General features: G+C 31.9%; 2 protein-coding genes across 2 annotated transcripts in view; both read left to right on the plus strand.

The window, feature by feature from the left end:
• The first annotated feature begins 10,233 nt into the window (after positions 1-10,233).
• On the plus strand, positions 10,234-12,563 carry LOC123689536. The gene is made up of 3 exons (XM_045629963.1): positions 10,234-10,306; positions 10,833-12,374; positions 12,514-12,563. The coding sequence occupies exons 1-3, from the start codon at positions 10,234-10,236 to the stop codon at positions 12,561-12,563; spliced, it is 1,665 nt and encodes a 554-aa protein (XP_045485919.1).
• A 4,436-nt stretch (positions 12,564-16,999) lies between these two features.
• The window catches only part of LOC110998944 (lateral signaling target protein 2 homolog), a 33,949-nt gene continuing 31,045 nt past the window's right edge, over positions 17,000-19,903 (plus strand). The window contains exon 1 of the mRNA XM_045629985.1: positions 17,000-17,241. Within this exon, the coding sequence (XP_045485941.1) occupies positions 17,179-17,241 (63 nt within the window). The 5' untranslated portion in view covers positions 17,000-17,178. The remainder of the gene's footprint in view (positions 17,242-19,903) is intronic.

The following is a 19,903-nucleotide window of genomic DNA, read 5'->3' on the forward strand; positions in this document are numbered from 1 at the left end:
AAGAACTTATCTAAACTAAAAAGCCAATATTATCATAATATATAAAATAATTAGTATTTATCGATATATTTTACAAATAGCCCTTCACTAGCAATATCTAATTGAGTCAGGCCGCATAAAGTTGAGTATCGCCTATTCAACTTGCAGACATACGATATTAATTTCTACAATATTGGAGGTTTAAAAATATATTGAATAAAATTCATTCCGTTTGATGTTTGCGTTTTGGTGTAGGTAAATTTAGATAGCTTTTTATAGGTACGTAAAAGGCTAGGGTCAGAAGGCTCATCTGATGTTATGTGATACATGGACACAGATATTGCCTGAGGGCTTATCGGTCTTTCAAGAACTGGTCTTTTTTTCAGCTTTAGTTCATTTGAACATTTACAAAATTCGTAAAAAAAGTATGGTTTTGTAGTTCTAATACTATTCTCATGTATTCTAATGTTCTAATGTTCGAACCACGGACCAATGAGGCTATGACGTAGGTATAAACTCATATGTTGGATGAAAATATGAGAAAAGTGTGAGACCCCAATAGTTGATGTTGGGCATTTTTGCATAACTGAAGAGTCCCAGACTGTATTTTTATACTAATAGTATACCAGTAAAAATTTGTTATAACGACTACGTATCGTCTACTCATATTTGGTCGTAAAAACCGATAATTGTAACAGCCGATGACTATTAGGAATCTAATACATAAAATTCAGCCGATACCTTTGATTTTGGTTAATAAAACCGGTATTTTCTAAACGGTGTTGTCGTAATTTTGGCTGTATATCAATGACGATTACCTACGTAAGGAGCATATACTTATACAAGTTTTTACCAAAAGCTAATGTGCATATACATTTGTGAAAATACACCGGTATTAATAGTCCATACATAATACATATACATAATTGTCCATTTTAATTAGGAAAAAATACGGCATCACCATCAATCACCACAGACAACAGCAGAACCTTATCCGCTTCCCGACATTATAGTATGTCGCCAGCTGCATCCACTTCTCCATGCCAATTGTTAACTTGTGACGATATGAATGTCCTACCACTGTGGGAGCAGCTACCCACTAAAATATTTCTGAACCAATTCTACTTAGGGTCCTTCAAAAAAAGATAAATTCTTAAGCCAGGACCAACCCTGTCGAGTTCACACCCAGTACGCTAACAACTAAGTTTTTATAAATACTTTCCATGGTAAATGCGGTAAAATATATGCAAAACTGGAATAATAGGATGCATATCCAACGATTGAGACGCTATCTTTAAATTACTTATCGATAAACAGTTATCACAACACTAATTTGAGCAATCGAAAGTTAATTTTATGTATCGAAGTTTAATATACTAGTAATGATGCTTGTTACAAATGATAGATGGTGCACAAATTACAACAAACATAGACATGGCATGGTTTTAGCCAAAAATAGACTTTATGTTTTGATATTAAAGTTTTTATTTAAGTGTATTGCATCTACCATATGGTATGATTTATTGAATGTACATGCATATTAAATACCTAAAAACCATGCATCGTTTAAGCGAGTCAATCGTGCGGCTTATGAAATTCTGTTCGGTAAAACCTTTATATACTTATTCTATCGAAATCGGATATCATTAATGACATAAACAAGTGATGGTGATAAAGTCTTGAGAGATGGATGGACACAACTATTACCTATGTTTCTGGTACACACTTTGTCTGTGATAGACCTAGTTAGAAAAAATTTATGAGTATATACTTTCAGAATTTACCTATTTCTGCGGCACAAACTGACCAAAATTAAAATGTATTTATAATAATTATCGTTGCAACATATTGGTCATCTATAAAAAAAAACACAGTAAATTATTTTACGCCCAAAATTAATATGCAATCTCAATCCAATTTAACTTATCTCTCTCTCTCATTTAATTTAAATCTTGATGAGCATTTCAATCCATTTCTAAAGAAAAGCATGCCAATATTCATGCCATGAAATTGAAATAGAGAGATGGTCCTTGTTCTGTTGAGTCAATTCTATGTGGTTTTACTATATTAGTTTTTATCCTATGTTAAGTATTCTAATTCAGACTTATTTGCACTTATTTACAACTAATAAATTTATTTAGTAGTGTTAGACTTCTTTAGGTTTTATCATAAAATAAATGTATAAACGATGTAACGACATCTTGTATTGAGTAGAACATAACACTAGCGTTGCTTACGTGTGCAGCGCGGAAGACAGCAGACTTACTTACAATGTTGATATAGTTTTAAACAAGTTCCACAGATGGCGCTAAAACAGATGGCGAAAATAATATATCTTATCATCTCTAAAACTTGTGGCGGGCTTGTAGCGGCCCTGGGCCTTAAATTTATTTATTGACATTATTTGTATCTCACTTGGGATTTTGTTGAAACAACGTATGCAATGCCTTGGAAATTACTTATCCGTTGTATGCAGCCTCGTGGTTGATGCGCTAATTTTGTCTTTATTATAATATAATAATAATAATAATAGCCTTTTATTCAGATCAATTAGGTACATGGATTTGTTAAGTTAACATTAAATTCTAAAGATTTATATTATGCTTAAATTTAGTGTAGTATTTGTTTTGTTATCTTCCCTAGATCTGTTTGCCAGTCGGCAAAGGCCTCCTCCAACCTTTTCCATTCAGTTCCGTTAGATTTTCTTCTTTTCTCAAGGTGTACATTGAGGGATGCTATGTAAATTACTAATTTTTGGTGGTTGTTGTCTTTATATGTTGGAGGGTTGTGGTCGCTTTCCCCCTCGAGGACCAGTCGGCTTGGGGGAGTTCGTTGTTTTTTGTTTCTTTGTTGGCTGTTTTATTGTTTGGTTTTGGTTTCCGTTTGTCGTTCTTGAGTTGCTATTGGTTTTTATTAGTAATAGGCATGTTCGATAAGGAGCTGGATCTGTATCGCATTAGATCAAAAGCATTTGTCCTGTTAGTCTTCATTGCGTTTTCGGTTTGTTGTTTTTTTGGTTGATTGTTACCTGAAGAGGGTGAAGCGGATATTTCCCTTTTCCTTTTCTCTTGGCTGTAGTTGTTCTCTTTTACAATAAGTTTGTCGTATTTCAGATATGCTATATTGCCCTTTTGTCTCTCTTCAGTTAACTTGGCTTGCAGCTCCTTTCTTTTTTGTAACACATCCTTTGAGTAATCTTCCGCAATGTGTATAGTTTTTAGATTGTTTTTATTTTTCAAAATTTCAGTCTTTTTCCAGTTGCTTGTAAACGAGCACAGTATCGGTCTTGGTTTGTTGCTCTCTTTCTTTATTTTTCCTAAGCGAAAAGTTTTGTTGAAATCATATTCTTCCGTTTTAATATTTAAATCTTGATTGAAGGTATCTTTGAGCTTTAAGATTAATTCATAAGAGGATTTTTCGTTTTCGTCTAAGCCGAATATAATAATATTATTGTTTTTCTCAGACCTCTTAAGATAATCTATTTCTTTTTCTAGTTTTTCTACTTTAGTTTTCAGGTTCTTATTTTCTTCTATTATAGGGATTAGTTTATCATCTATTTTTTCCATAATACTATTTGTTATAGACTCCTTCAATTCAGCGTTTTGACTATGCATCTCTAATTTAATTTTTTCAAATAATATTTGGAATTGACCTTCCATCTTATATTTGTTGTTTACGTGTAGCGGAACGTAATAGCTATATAATATTTCTCACAAATGGCAACACTGTTTGATATGTCAGATTACTTGACGTTTACGGCAAGTGTCACTGAGTAACAATTTGTTGTTTTTGTGTTTTCTAACCTCCAATACAATAGTTGATATTGTGGTTGTAGATTTACGGTGGATTCCAGTGATCACACTTCCCTGTTTGTTTTTTAGTCACTTCCAGAGGTCCCAGTACTGTATCGACGGATACTAGCAGCCACAAATTACGTTCACTATTTTATTTCACTTAATTTTACTCGGAGTTTATCACTACGGTGTTGACAGTTCTGATGCCGGAAACGGAAAATTTTGTCTTTATTACGAGTAATATAATAATGGAAGCTACTATTCTTTTTAGAGATATCTATATTTATCCGGTTGTTGGGCGGCGCGTAGACCGCGACGGCGACCCGCGAGCTGAAGGTCCACGCCGAGGACATCGCATTCGGTTACCGCCACATCTGGCAGCAACCTGTCTGGTATCCGACGTCTCATCATGACCGCCAGGCCACGGTAGGCGTAACCACGGGCGTCGACGCGGTGATGGCGCTAGACTTCGTAGCCCGGCATACGAAGTCTAGATGTGGGGGCTAGGTGCGTCTCGCTGACTAGGGCGATGTCGATGTCTTATGAGCTGAGTACGTGTTTTAGATGTGTGACCTTATCCCCGAGGCCACGCGCATTGCAATGTAGGAGCCGGAGCCCACATCATCGGCGACTGCGGACTCGTGTTGGTTCCTTGAGGGCCGACGCCGTTCCCCTGAAGAGCGCGGCTGGGTTGTCCCCGGCTTATACAGCCTGGAGCCATGTCAAATTATGATAGATTCATCACAAACAATATTACTTTCTGAACATCGTGTTATCATGGATATATATATACATAGATGGCGCTGCGGATAATGGATTTTACTTATTCTAGTGGGAGTTATTTCATACATTTTCTTTTACTGATCCAGTTTTATATTATTGTCAAGTATAAAAACACATTCAAAAATTATAGCAGTTTATTCATGTTAAATATAATAATTTACACGTTTTATATTTGTTTGTGCTTATTTTATAATTTCTTATTTAGGTAATATACACACTATTTTTCCTGATTTAAAATAATCTAACAATGCGTTATCCAGCCCATAAGCATTATCGCTGTACGTGAAGTATCATTAGGCTACTCTGCTGTCTTACGTTTACTCCCCGTTACGCCCGTGGGCTTGCGGGGGGTTTCGCACCCCGCTCAACGGTCGTCGTGGAGGGCCTGGAGCGGCCCTGGGCCTTGGAGGTGCTGTGGAGCGTCTTTGCTTTCAAAGCACTCGTTGTTGTGTGTCGGTGGGGCTGGAGAGCCCCCCCACAACGGCAGTAACGCACCGGACTCGCGGTCATACCACACCGGGTGAGACCCCCGGTTGACCCAAGGGAAGCCCAGCGAGGAAATGCTGACGAAGTCCTTTGTGCGCGCCGAATGAAGTATCATTAGATTTAGGGCCTGTTTCACAATGTATGGATAAAGTGCCAAATAGCTATGCAACACATAAATTATTCGAAAGATAAAAGTTCCAAATAAGTAATAAATAGCTTATTTGGAACTTATCCGGACATTGTGAAACAGGGCCTAAGACTTATTAAATTGTGTTTCAAACTAGATGACGGTGACTTCTGGTTAAATCAGTAAAATAATCAGCTGATCTGAATTTTGCTTTATTAAGTATATCAAAGCAATATCTATATAAGAATACTTCATTTTTTTTTAAATTTACAATATACATACTTTTAAATTTTAATATTCTGCGCTAAATTTAGTAAAGGCATGACACACAGGTGCAATTTTTAATTTAATTGGTAGTATACTTTGTCTTAAGTCATTTTTAATATTTAAATATCATATAGGTATAACAGTAAATAATATTAACTTATATCAATACAAACAGGGTTTGATTTGAATTCATAGCGTAGATCATATTTTCATGGGACTTCAGTGAAAGTCGGTGAGTGAATCCTGGACATCCGATTGGTATCTTTGTCTCTGGTCAGAGTCTTCGTCCGTATAATCGCAAGGTATCAGTAACTGTTGAAAAAGATTAACTTTTTAACTATAAACGTTATTGTTTACAAATCAATCAATTTTTTTCATTCATATAAGTATCTATGCATGTACATTGTACGAAACCATAATATATGTAATATACTATAAACGCCAGTGTTAAAAATAATATCTCCTATTAATTTTCCTCTGTTATTTGATAATAACCGAATAGGCCATAGATTATATATTTAATTGTAGATACTCATTTAAAAACTCAGGACAGAAGGAAATTTCTACTGTGTGAGAGCGCACTGAGACGAAAAGGAGAAGGTATGCTCATTTCTTACCAGCTACTTAGTGTACAATACGCACAAATCAACTTGGCACCTGATTTGGCGATAATGACATTTGGCAAGGTGTAAGTGCCTAGTTAAATTGCACGCACAAATCAACTTAGTACTTTAAAAGTTTTGATAGCGCGTGATAGTAATATGACAGCGACACCAGAGCCTTCCTAAGTTAAGCGGCCTTATAGTAACTACTAGAATAGAGCCTTATATTAAGAGGCAAGGAATATGGACCACCTCGAGTATAAAAAATACTAGTGTCTACGAGTACTAATTACTACACAAAAATTATACCCGATCCGAAAATGCTTTCCCCTGCAATAAATATTTCAACTTCTGCATCTGGCATGGAGTCAGAATCTGGTCCAGAGTCTGATCTCTCTTATGGTCCCGCTTTCCATTGGTCCACCCTCGGGAGTATTGGAATGTTTGACATGCAACTGTGGTTAGTATGCCGGCTATGAGGATGAAAGTGATATTCGTCATATTGACAGCTGCAATGAGAGTATTATCGTTAGTTATGAACGCATACTAGAATGGCATAAACTTAATATTATATTATATGATACATGTATCCAAGTTCTGTGAAGTTGTAGGTTCGATCCCCGACCACTAATGGATTTACTGTCTATGTGCGCATCTTGCTCGCACAGTAAAGGTCAACATCGTGAGGAAACTGGTATGTCTGCAAACCAAAAATCTATGCACGAGGCATGCTTTGAAATAAAAATAAACTAAGAAACGGATGCAATCTACTGCCAAGATTCTGTAGGTTTGAAGCGCCACTGGATTATTATTATGATTTAACTAATAGGTACGGATTTAATTTTATATATGTTATATAAAAAATTAAATACTAAATACTTGAAAACTAGAAACGTCGAATCTATCTAACAGATCTCGTAACTGCATATTTATGAATATTGTATAAATATGCCGATAGATCTGTTAAAGAGGTTTGATTTAATTAATATAAGTAATAAAAATATATTACCTATAATGTTCTATAGTCAAATCAAATCAAATCAAAATTTATTTATTCAATTTACATGCGACTTAAGGCATGCTTATGAATGTCAAAAACGTTTACAAAATTCGCGAAAGAGCAAAACATGTATAGACAGAGAGGACATTAAAAAATATAATTGAGTCGTTAGTCTTTGACCCATAGTAAGTAAATTGATCTATCATTACTATGGTTTGAAATTATCATGAACATGAACTTAGGTGTCGCTAATGTTACATTGAAATTAAATCAGATTCCAATCTAGTGCTTTTTATATGGAGGATCACAAATAAAAAGCTTTAGTTTGTAAATGGCACCCGAAGGTCAATTAATGTATTTTATATATTTATCTATCTACCCATTAGTACGTTTAAACGTATCGGTCATCAGAAGTTATATTGTGTTTTTAATTTGAAAATTGCACTAACCTTTGCGAATTAATTATACATGCAAATTGAAAACTCAATTAACGGCGACGCATAGACTAGTTACACAATTTGCTCATATTAATCGAAAACTAACGATATTTTGTATAAAAAAATGTTCGTTTGTCGCTATTATACTTATTTATAGAAGTTGAGGTTTAAACAGGAAAACATAAATAAAATGTGAAGAAACACTAAACTACAATTGTATTTTCCAATAAAAACTGTCTCTAGCTGGGAAATATTTGACATTTTTTTAGAAAAAAATAGCCTCTTGGTGGTCTGGTCTGTTTTAAAAAAAAATATTAAGTTTTGTTACAAAATGTAGGTAATACGAGATTCACAGGATCATTTATTATTTCATACAATTGCATCGCATTCGTATTTGCCTACTGTTTATTTAATCAATTTGAAGTTCTTAACTAATTACTGTAAAGCAACTTTAGTACATTACACTATGTATCCATTATAAGTTCGTTACTAAATTCCTTGGGAAACTTTAACATCAAAATCTATTTTAAAACAATTGTTGAAATAAAATGAAAGTTCAAATTTATAACAGGCATTTAAGAATTGCCGTAAATATTGGTTTGTATTTGGTTTGTTAGTTGGAAGACTACTATTTAAAGCCTTTACATATTAACCACTTATTGACATTGTTAAATAACAAAATATTCATATACATAAATAAATTTACTGTATATTTCTGGTGCTTTCCTCGCAAAACACCGAAAGATTTGTTTTAATTTTATATTCATCAATGTTTAAATATAAATAATAATATATTTAATAAAAAATATTAATAAAATAACCAAGTAAGTTCTAACATAGGTATAATATATAAGTTAGCGTAACTGTATCGGACCCAAAAATATCTGTTAACCATATATACCTAAAATATTGATATTGATCCAAGATATGCTTAAAATATTGTCACCATTACAGCATTTTCTATAATGTTTTTCTTCTATTATCTTGATGTGCAACGCAAAGAAAAGGTCGCTTTCCATTCTAAATTTACCATCCTATTTTTAGAATAATAAACATGTTTACTTTAAAAATGTAATGAAAATCAGACTATTTTTATAGAAGCTGTGCCCCGAATTTAGTCGCGGTACTTTCGTTTTTGTTCGCAGCGCTATATTTATGTTTCATTCCTCGATAAAAACATCAAAAAGCAACAAAAGTTTAACTATTTTTACGATATTTTTCACTACTGGTAACCAGCATTCTTTGCCATCCAAGCCGAAAGAGTTGTTTGGTCGTCGTCATAGGTCTTAATCACTGAGGCATAGATAGATACAATATTTGATACGTTATTTACGAGAAGCAATTGTGTATTTTAATCTACACATATGCATTATATATTTGAAATAATAAAAATTCTAATTTCAAAATTCTCCAGCTAAATATAGATAGCCATTTTCCATTCCGTTCAGGTGTTAAAACGCAAATAATGAAACGCCTCCAAGGCCTCATTTTCTTCTCGATTGTCCCTCTTGTCTATAATTATGAAACACCCTTTTTAATTTTGCAAATAGCTTAAGACAATAATGCTTTGGAAACTTAACGCTACCCGTTAGGTTTGCAAATATAATAGACGATATATTTATTAGATTATTAGATACAAATTAAATAAACTATAGACAAAAATACTTAAAGACAGGCGTGACCCAACTCCGAAGTTCACTTCTGTGTTATATTCACACCCTTTAGTGCAATTTAGTTTAGTTTTTAGTTTAGGGTATACAATAATATAAAAGGGTGATATTGCATCTGTTTCTTGAAGTTAATGATAAGGGAATGACATATTCAGGCTTGGTCACGTGACTTTTGTATACAAATTTGGCGTTTGTGGGTCACGCAGTAGAAAACAATTTTTGCTCTACGGACTATAGAGCGAATGCAATGTCTAAAGCCGAGAAGTGATCTAGAAAACCTTATTCCCTTTAATATTGTGAACATGTGTGAATGTGACGTATCACATAACAATGAAAATAACGATACAGTTATTTCCCCTTTTTCTTTGAGCTCGCTACTTGTTATTATAATCATCACAGGAAATGCTTTTGTATAATGTAATATAGACGTATTGCTTGGTGTAGTGGTTAACATAAATACAAGTATTTTTTATCCGTACAAACTTGGACATTTCGGGCTTACATACTCTTGCTGAAATTTTATGTTTCATGAATCATTCAGGACAAAGATAATTTTATGAAGGTGTGTATAAAAAGATTATTTAAAATAATAATCTGCTAGTGTTTCTATATTAACAGCATATTTAATTGTAAGTATTTTATTACGTCAAGTGCCTAAAACATTCATATGTCGTCTAATGGACGAAAATGACTAGGTGACGCAAGGAATCCTAGTATCGGTGCTACTGCAGTTTCTCTTTTAACTATACATCCTTTTTTATTGTAAGGAATAAAGTTCTTTCGTGTAATGTACATATGAAATTTGACCGCGATCGATTTTTAGGAAAATATTTAATTTCATTTAAACTTTTATAAACACTACTAAACGTGCTCAGAGAATTAAGTGAATATTATTATATCTATTATTTTTGACAACTATACTGTTTATTCTATTTTTTTAATATTTATTATACAATCGAATTGACATATAAAAAAAGGACTAAAATAGAAATGGGCTGGACTTACTATAAGAGGAGCAGATAAATGGAGCAAAATTGTAACACTATGGAGGCAAGCAATTTAAAAGGTGGGCTAACGAAATTGTGGAAATGGCTGGAAAGACCTGGACGAGATTGATATACGATAAGGAAAAATGGAGGAAAATGGGGGAAGCCTTTGCCCGTGTGCACACAGAATAAGTTATCATAGAATACAAAAACAATTGCTATGTTTATATTTTGTATTCAATAAAAGGCTATAAATAAATAAATAATACAATCGAATAACTGAACTTTTTGGAGTAGGTATATGTACTTTTTTCCCAATGTGTTTAACTTATGGGAGTTTTGGAAAAGACACCAGCATCATCCTATCACGTCGGGGTCACCATTTATGGAATGTTCTATATTTTTATAAATCACAACCCATTTTTATCTTTGTTAAATTGTTATATTTCTTCACAAACAACAGTAATTAATTTAAATTCTTATTACGTAACAAGTCTTAATTTCCAGAAGCCATTAAAATTTATTCAGACTTAACTCCAGCTCAGCAAAAATATCTGCAAAATTTAAACGATGAACTAGTGCGACGTCAGGCTGCGGGAGATACTGACATCACTATTAAATACAGATCTGGAATACCCACTATTACCAAAATGTTTTCAAAAAACTCGAAGTAACAAACACAATCAAACATCTCAACACAGATACGAATACCTATGAAGTCTTAGAAAACCATAATCAGCTACAGCCGCACAAGTCACGCTTATCGTTCTTATACCTTAATGCTAGGAGTATCCGAGTGAAAGGCAAATTTGATGAACTCAAATGCATTTTAAAAACAATTTCTAAAACTGTTCATATCGTACTCATAACAGAAACATGGATCACTAATGAAACTCAGGCCCAAGAGATGAATCTACCAAACTACACTCATTATTTCAATTATAGATCGGATTTTAGAGGTGGTGGAGTCTCAACTTATGTCCATAACAGTATAAGACATAGTTTGTCTGAGTCAACATATAAAGACGGCAACAACTACCTGTGGGTCAAATTAGACAGATATGCCACCGAAATTGGACTTGTATATAATCCTGGAGATACAAACTTCCTAAAGTTTTTAGAAGATCTTCGATCGCAACTAGTACAAAGAAAGAGGGCTGTAGTTTTCGGGGATTTTAATATAGATTTAGTGAAAAAGAGTGATAAACAAACTAAGCAATATATGGATGTAATGGACGAGGCTGGATATAGCATCATAAACAAAATTCAGAAAAAATATTGTACACGTGACTCGAAAACACGAAAATCAATAATCGACCACGTATGTACAAATCTAAGAGATGACTGTTTTCATATGGCATTTATTGAGACTGGAATGTCTGACCATAGGCAACTTTATATTGAATTAAAAAAATCCAAAGCCCCACAATTGATATATTCTGAATATGAAGCCATTGATTATTCAAGATTTTACAAATTATTCAAGACCTACAATTTAGATATAGCAACACTTGATTATTCTCTACTAGAAGAGACCATTAAGGACTGTGTAAGGAAATGTAAACAAGTGAAGAAAAAGATACTTAATCCACCTCAGAAAGATTGGATAAATGGAGAAGCTATTAATGCAATTAATTATAGAAACCAATTATGGGCTGAACAGAAAAAAGATCCTACAAATATAGTTGTTCAAGCACAATATACTACTGCAAGAGACGAGGTCAAAAGAAAGATAAAGGAAACTAAAGATAATTACTTCTCCAACGAATTTGTTAAATACGCTAATAACCCAAAAAAAATGTGGAGTCTAATAAATAAATTGGCTAGTAACAAATTAAACAAAGATTGCACACCTTCAAAACTTATAATAGACACCAAAGAGTTAACTCAAACAACCGATATTTGTGCAGCTTTTAATACATACTTTTCTACCATAGGGCTGAAACTAGCTAATGAAATACCAACACAATTTCACACTAATTTTACATTAGCACTTCCTCAAAGTCTTAATGCTGAATTATCTAACTTCAGTCCATGCACAACACTTGAAATAACAAATATAATAAAAACACTAGACACAAATTGCAGTACTGGAATAGATGGAATCAATACTAAAACCATAAAATGCATTATCAATGATCTCTCTGAATATCTCTCGGTCTGCTTTAATAAGCTGCTGCATAAAGGTGAATTTCCGGATTCTCTAAAGAAAGCCAAAGTTACTCCTATTTATAAATCAGGCAGTAAAACTGACCCCGGCAATTACAGACCAATATCCATTCTACCTTCAATTTCAAAAATATTAGAAAAAATTATTTATTCAAGACTTGATACTTACTTACAAACTAACAATTTTATTTTTAAACGCCAATATGGTTTTAGATCAAAAAGCAGCACTTTATCAGTCACAGTCGATCTTATCAGTCATATAAAGGAAAACATTGACTCTAAAAAAATGGCGCTGGGTGTCTTTATAGATTTGAAAAAAGCGTTTGATACCGTAAGCCACAATCTATTGCTTAAAAAATTAGATCGTATAGGAATAAAAGGTTGTGCGCTAAAATTATTCAAATCTTATCTATCAAACAGAACCCAGATAGTCAAAATAGGTAATGCTCAAAGCTCAGAAATACCAGTAACATGCGGCGTCCCACAAGGGTCTATACTGGGTCCACTGTTATTTTTAATATATATTAATAACATTCACGAGCTCGGTTTACATGGCCAAATCACTCTCTACGCTGATGACACCTGCTTATTTTATTTCGGTATAAATATCCAGACTATGGTTGCTCGAGCTCAGTCAGACCTAAATTCTCTATATTCTTGGTTTCAACAAAATCTGCTAACCATAAATATCTCAAAAACATCTTATGTAATATTCAGAGCAAAAAATAAAATCATTCCTATGTTTCAACCGTTAAAAGTTCAAGACGTTGAAATCACTAACAAAAAATGGGAAAAATATCTGGGTCTTAGAATAGATACATATTTAAAGTGGAACTTTCATATATCACACATAATTACCAAACTAAAATCACTTATAGGCAGATTTTGGTCAATATCAAAATGTATTCCTCAATCCGTACGTCATTTAATTTATAATTGTTTAGTCAAGCCACATTTCATATATCTAATTGAAATATGGGGTACGGCATGTAAAAACATAATTTCTAACTTACAAACACTACAAAATAAATTAATAAAATCATTATTTAGATACAATTTTTTAACACCGACTAATAAAATCTACCAAGAAACCAAAATTATGACAATTAAACAACTGTATGTATATAGCACCTGTATTTTGATAAAAAAAATTTTAAATAACTCTATCCATAGTTGCTTGTCGTTTAAAAAAATCAAACACACAACGACACGCAATACTCGTCGAGCGAGTTTGCTTATCTTACCGAAGCCGCGTACAAATTATTTGAAGAAATCTATTAGGTATGAGGGTGTGCAATTATTTAACCAATTACCAATATTGGAGTGTTTGACAAATTCAAAAAGGCATTAAAGATGCATGTTAGAATGAACATAGCTGACTAAAATTGTTACGGCTAATGGCGACGTGTATCTCGCTCGTATATAATATATACATATTAATATTAAGTTTCTCATGTAAATAAAATATTTCTGTTTTTGTAATGAGAAATAAAGTTCTTTAAACATTAATTTATATTCTTATAGAAACGCTGAAAGGAAAAAATACATGCTCACTCATCTTAAAAGTCTGTTCTGAGTGACGTCTGTTTTATTCTTTTCTTAGTGTCCTGTATTTATATTGCCACATACATCAAAATCGTATAGAAAATACTACACCATATAGTATGTACGTTTTAGTGCGTATCTACGATACGCTACAAACTATCTTACAAGCTAACAATATTATTATCTATACAAATATTTAATAGTTAATAAAAAAATCTTGATACACATTTTAACACAAACATAAAACACAGTAACACTTATTACTAAGAAAAATATGATGATTAAAAAGGAAAATTATACAAAATAGTTTTATTAATAATTTATGGTAAATAATATATAATAACCGATTTAATGTCCACTAAAAATCAATTTCAGATTGGATTATAGAATTATCGTGCATTATTAAAATGTAAATATTTGATGTAGGTACATATTATGTATATTAAAATTTAATTTATAAAATTATTTTCATCCGCACAATTTCTATAACACATCCTAGTGATCTATTAATTAAATGCTGATAAATATGAAAAATCTTACCTTCTATACACCACTATTGCCGAGCTACCCCTTCAGCGGACTACGCAAGATGACACCAACCCCTTTCTTTTATACGCACTGGGGTCTGGGACGCGACGACGCAGTTTGACGGGACTAAAATCCCACGCAAAATATTTATATACTATTTGCGAATATGTATACATAAATTTAAACAATTGTGAATAGGACTAGTTTCAGCGCTGTGTTGTTTTATTTAAACCAAAAATTGTTTGGTGTATTATGCCAAATATGGCATACTGACACATTTCTGCAATTTTATTTTATTGGTGAATATTATAGGCAAGAAGCTGACATACGATTTGGATCTTAGACAAGTGAATAAAGTATATTAATTGTTCCTATCCCAACATTACCTGTCTAAGAATGTGTATTCAAGACTCTCTCTCTCTCTCTCTCTCTCTTAAAGTCTGCCGGGAGTAGTCTAATGGGGTGGTAGTCTAACGGGGAGTGCATAACGCCTTTTTTAATAAATGTGTTTTAAAACCTCGACAGAAAAGGGGAGAAGACGCGGGCAACAACTACCTCATTATAAGTATACAAACCCTGTTATAATTGATAGATTGGGTTATCAAGACTATTAATTAAATAATTAACTCGAGATTCAAATTATCGCTCCCTCGTTGTGATAATGTCGATATTTGTAAAGGATCCTAAAGTATATATTATCTTATACCTACGTATTGGCGTCGAAGTGGACTTCTTTCTATATACACATATTCTGTAAGGTGTGTCAATACAATTATGTGTTTGCATAAATTCACTAGATCTGCGAAACATACTTCATAGTTCATAATCTAACTTAATACCACCGCTATGTGGAACCAGCTGTCCACTGAAGTATTTCCGAACCAATTCGAATTGGGTAGGTATCACTTAACATCAGATTAGCCTAGCCTAGACAGGTCGTCGTAAAAATAAATGAATAATACTGTACTACCATACTATAACTTACCCATAATTGAGTGTCCATAGACAATCATCATTCCCGTACAACTATTACCCACGAGTGATAATAATATTTAATCATTGCGAACACAGTTAATACTACAAATATATTGCGCTTACGTATTTATTAAAATTTATCTTATTGGCTGGCTGGCTTCTTGTATTATGTAAAAATTATTTAAAGTATAAGAAAAAGTTGAAGATTTTGTTATATAATACAAACTACAATTATACTAAGTAGCTTAGTGAAACTAAAGTTCTTTGTCTACAGTTGGTAAGCTTGAATAACTGTCCTTGAGAAAAATATACAAAAAATTTACGCCAAACATTATCCTTAACCTCTAAAATTGAAATAGAATATCTTAACTCGTTAGTTGTAATACGTTTTTCTTTTGTAACGTGAGACAAACGGTAACAAATGTCAAAATATTAGTTTCAATATGATTTCCTGTTATTTTTTGGTGGTGGCCAACGAGGTATTTAAGGTACTGACTAAGGCAATTAGAATGATTAAAAATAAATTATATATATGTAGTACTTAGTAATTTGATAAGTAATAACAATTATTTTAACATATATACGGTGATAAATAAAATTATGTCCGGATGGCATTCGCATGTTATCTGAAATAATTATTTGATAATTTAATTAAAATACATGTTTCATAGAAAATAAAAAAGTGATTTGATTTATTTGGACAAAAGAGACAAGTATATTACTTGCTTCTACAAATTATCAAACAAAGATAAATTTAATTTAAAAGAACAATAGATTTTTTTACTTCTTGCTACCAGAAAAATGATATAGGTATGGTTATGTATTTACTAAAGGATTTTTATTATTTTGACCGATATTTATAACTTTTTTTCTTTTATACGGTTTATTTTTTTCCGGGTTCATTTATTTGTAATAATAATTTTAAAATATTCCTATACAGTTAAAATATCATAACGAGTTGGAATAGTGCCCTCTAGCAGAACCAGTTTAAAACAACAGTTCATTTTGCGCTCACTATACAGAAGAGCAATATCATAACTCTTAATTTTAAAAAGCTTTTATAGATTAAATGTTAAATAACCAGCATTAATATGTAATGAAAACTAATTTATTTTTTACTTATAATTAATTATTTCCAGCAAATAACTCTTAAGCCCAAAACAGGAGAAACGAAATCGAAGTGAACATGAGGATTCAGGAACGATACGAGAATCGAGATACGGAAATTGACATTGACGTAAGTACTCGGTCATCGTACAGGATGATGTCATTCTCTTTGGAAAATTCGGAAATATCAATGAAGCTGTCGCAACAGCCCTTTTTTTGTTGCTAGACTTGTGATAGTTTCTAATTAAACGGCAAAAAGTAATATTTATAAATTCTCGGTTCGGTTATTTTATATTGTAATTAAAGATATTTGAATAATTGCACGATGGTATGCCATGATTAGTATGGTTGTACTTCTATTTAGAATAATAAAGACCTTTCAGTAATAATAAAACTGTAATATGAATGAACAGTATTGTTGTGTTCTAGGCACATACCCTTTACTAAAAATAAATTTAATTTATAAACAATTTTATTTTTTGCAAACGTAGCAAAACGGTAAAGCAAAACTTAACCGTAAAACGGCAACATCGATCAAAATTAATTTTCATTCATCATTCAGAGTTCAAACGTGAATAGTAAACGCGTTCCGCTGAACATGTCCGCTTTCTGTGTTTTTTGACGTAAATAATAAAGAAATTGTTTTGTGCATTTCATCTACGTGTTGAATTTTGGTGATTGTTAAATTTTATCATGTGTGTGATTGTGTTGTGAGCTGTTCTTATGAGGCTGTTGTACAAAACTGGTCCGATGGAGTCTCTCAGAAAATGGTTTTACAAACCAAAGGTATGTCATAACATTGTAGTAGTTTCTCTTTTTTTACTACTTTTATTGATACTAGGCAACCAAATTTAGTGTCGAAAGTAGACCCTGTTCTAAATCTACCTCGTATTTATCTGCAAATAAACTTTGCAGCAATGATTTCTTTGTTACCACGCATCAAGTACGATTGCAAAATACTTCCAATAGTTTTACCTACCCATTGCACATCGGGGCTAAAGTTATTTCCTTTTCTAATCGCCACAGCAGTTGTTTTATTTCGCGATAGCTATTGTTTCATATTACGTCATGGCTTATGGTTTAATAACTTTGTAAATGTATTTGCTTTTTAAAGTAGATTTTAGCCTATCCACAACTATTTGTTTAGCTAGTAAACCTGTATTTTGTATATTAACGATATGGTATTTATTTGTAAACAGAATTAGAAAACCAACCATTAGTCTAAAAATATGGATGTTACAAAATTGGAACATGGTAATTTAAATTTTTGAGACTGAGTATTGAATTTAATTTATGTTACTTTTCGGTAATACTAAATAACTACTTATTATGAGTGATAAATATTTCTCTGCAATTACGGTTCTGTAATTTTACATCAAAATACATTTTTTTTATTATAATCAATAAATTTACAATTTTAATAACTATTTTGACCAAAAAGTAAAAGGTTCAATATAAAAAAATATTACATATGTTAAATGACAAGAATAATACTTGAGATAATAAAATATACTTTATGATAAGAAGAGTTTTGTTATTAAAGTCAATAAATTTAAACTGTGTATGTAACCAACTAATGTAGCAAATTAGTATTTTATCCTTAATGTATGGTAATAGGTTTAAAGAACAAGACTTACTTAACCTAAACAAGGTTTCCACAATGAAACTTTGTCAATTGGGGCAATATGAATGTAGGTTATATTTATTGTCAAATTCTGATTTTTATTTATTTTATACCTGGTGGCAAATAGATTTTTTAAAGGTGGTGTATGTTTTCAGTCAAATGTCATACAACCTGCCTACCTTAATAAACTATCTTACCTAATACAAATCATTACTACTCATAATAATAACCTATATCCTTATGGGTAATAAACTATGTAGATAGTATAAGGTTTACTTTCACTTAGGTGACTTTCGCTGTTTACAGAATTTCAAACAGGCACTCAATTGTGTTTTGTGTGTTTAAAGTTTTAATTTATAAATTTTCAATGTATTTAGCTGTCTTCAAGCAAACTCAAAATTAAAATCAATTCTACAAAGATTTAAGAAAAAAAACTTGCGACTACTTATAATCAAGTGAAAAGATTAACAATTGCTCTTCTAATAAAATTTATACAGCAACCCATTGGATATGTTAAAATATATTTATTTATAAATATTCATGGATTTCATATATGTATTAATGCTAATCCAAGGCTAGTTTACAACACACTAAACAAAACGAATGAATGGATTTTAATCATCCATTATTGACACAAGCTCCAAAATGTTTTGTAAATTGTTTCCTCTATTTATGTAGAATTTTACATACATATTTTTAAGGTGCCAGGAAATAAACAATAATATTTTTTAATCTAATACATGTGACAATAGGAGGGTGTAAAAACCTGATATATTTTTTACTTGAAATGCTATCTGCTGTTGGAACATGTTCTATCTCAGAAGATATAACATGTTGTTTTTGTTATCAGTTCAATGTTAAGCGATGCTGAATTATCAGAATTGTTAACAATAGGTGTAATACTTATAGCATTTAGAAAAAAAATGTATGAAAAAAATAGGTTTTTAAACGCTTCAGATGTTTCATTCTTAATTGTGTAATCGGAAGTAAATATATTTTCACTATTGAGCTACCAATGTAGTAAAATGTTTGTTTGAGCTGAGTAACAATCGAACACGGTAGAATGTCGTGTCCATCCAATTTATACTAGTGTTCATGTTTCACGCGCTCTATAGTTGTACACAATCTTAAAGCAAGAAGGCTGATGTATCCTTAGTTAAGACATTGGGTTCGTACTTACGATATTATGAAGTGTTTACTTTTTTTATATTTAAATACTAACATGTCGTAAGTTACAATGCTAGTACTATGTAATATTGTAATATTTATTGCCAGTAAATTAAGAGTACATTTTGATTGATGAATGTTTGACTGCAGTAATGGTTATTCCCATCCTTTTTTTAATTTTTAAACAAAAAGATTCAGAGAAATATTCCGTCCTTTTTAGTTGTACTATTTTTATAACAACCTTGCCAGCGCAAGACCACGGAAACCTTTTAATGTGGGTAATTTAAATATTTTATGATTTTCACAATGCATGTAACTACATTAAGTTTATCTGGACCCTTGACATTACTGCTTTTCTGGAGGCGTTTAACATCAAAAAGCTCGTTTTTGAATTTTGACGAAATTTTTATGAATACAAGTTAAAGTAAATCTTAAAATAACGATGTTATTATTTATTAATTAATAATTATTCAGGACTTTATAGGAGTATAGTTTTAAAAGAACAGCATAATTTCCTAGCTGGCCTTTTATAAGATGCTAAATTTTGGATTGGGTTTGGATTTCGACACTGGCAATTTTTTGTATTCGCTAGTGAAATCGCAGTACAACATAACCTGTATTCTTTGTAATTTTTTTGTATTGTTCCTTTATAATCTA

This window comes from Pieris rapae, chromosome 11 (genome assembly GCF_905147795.1).
Source record: "Pieris rapae chromosome 11, ilPieRapa1.1, whole genome shotgun sequence".
In the NCBI taxonomy this organism is placed as follows: Eukaryota; Metazoa; Arthropoda; class Insecta; order Lepidoptera; family Pieridae; genus Pieris; species Pieris rapae.

Bases quoted from the DNA above. Each gene is read 5' to 3' on its own strand.
- LOC123689536 (XM_045629963.1), top strand. From the start codon at position 10,234: ATGGCTGGAAAGACCTGGACGAGATTGATATACGATAAGGAAAAATGG. The intron at 10,307-10,832 runs GTGTGCACACAG...ATCTCAACACAG, and splicing joins AATGGGGGAAGCCTTTGCCC to ATACGAATACCTATGAAGTC. The intron at 12,375-12,513 runs GTAAAACTGACC...ATATGGTTTTAG, and splicing joins TCCTATTTATAAATCAGGCA to ATCAAAAAGCAGCACTTTAT.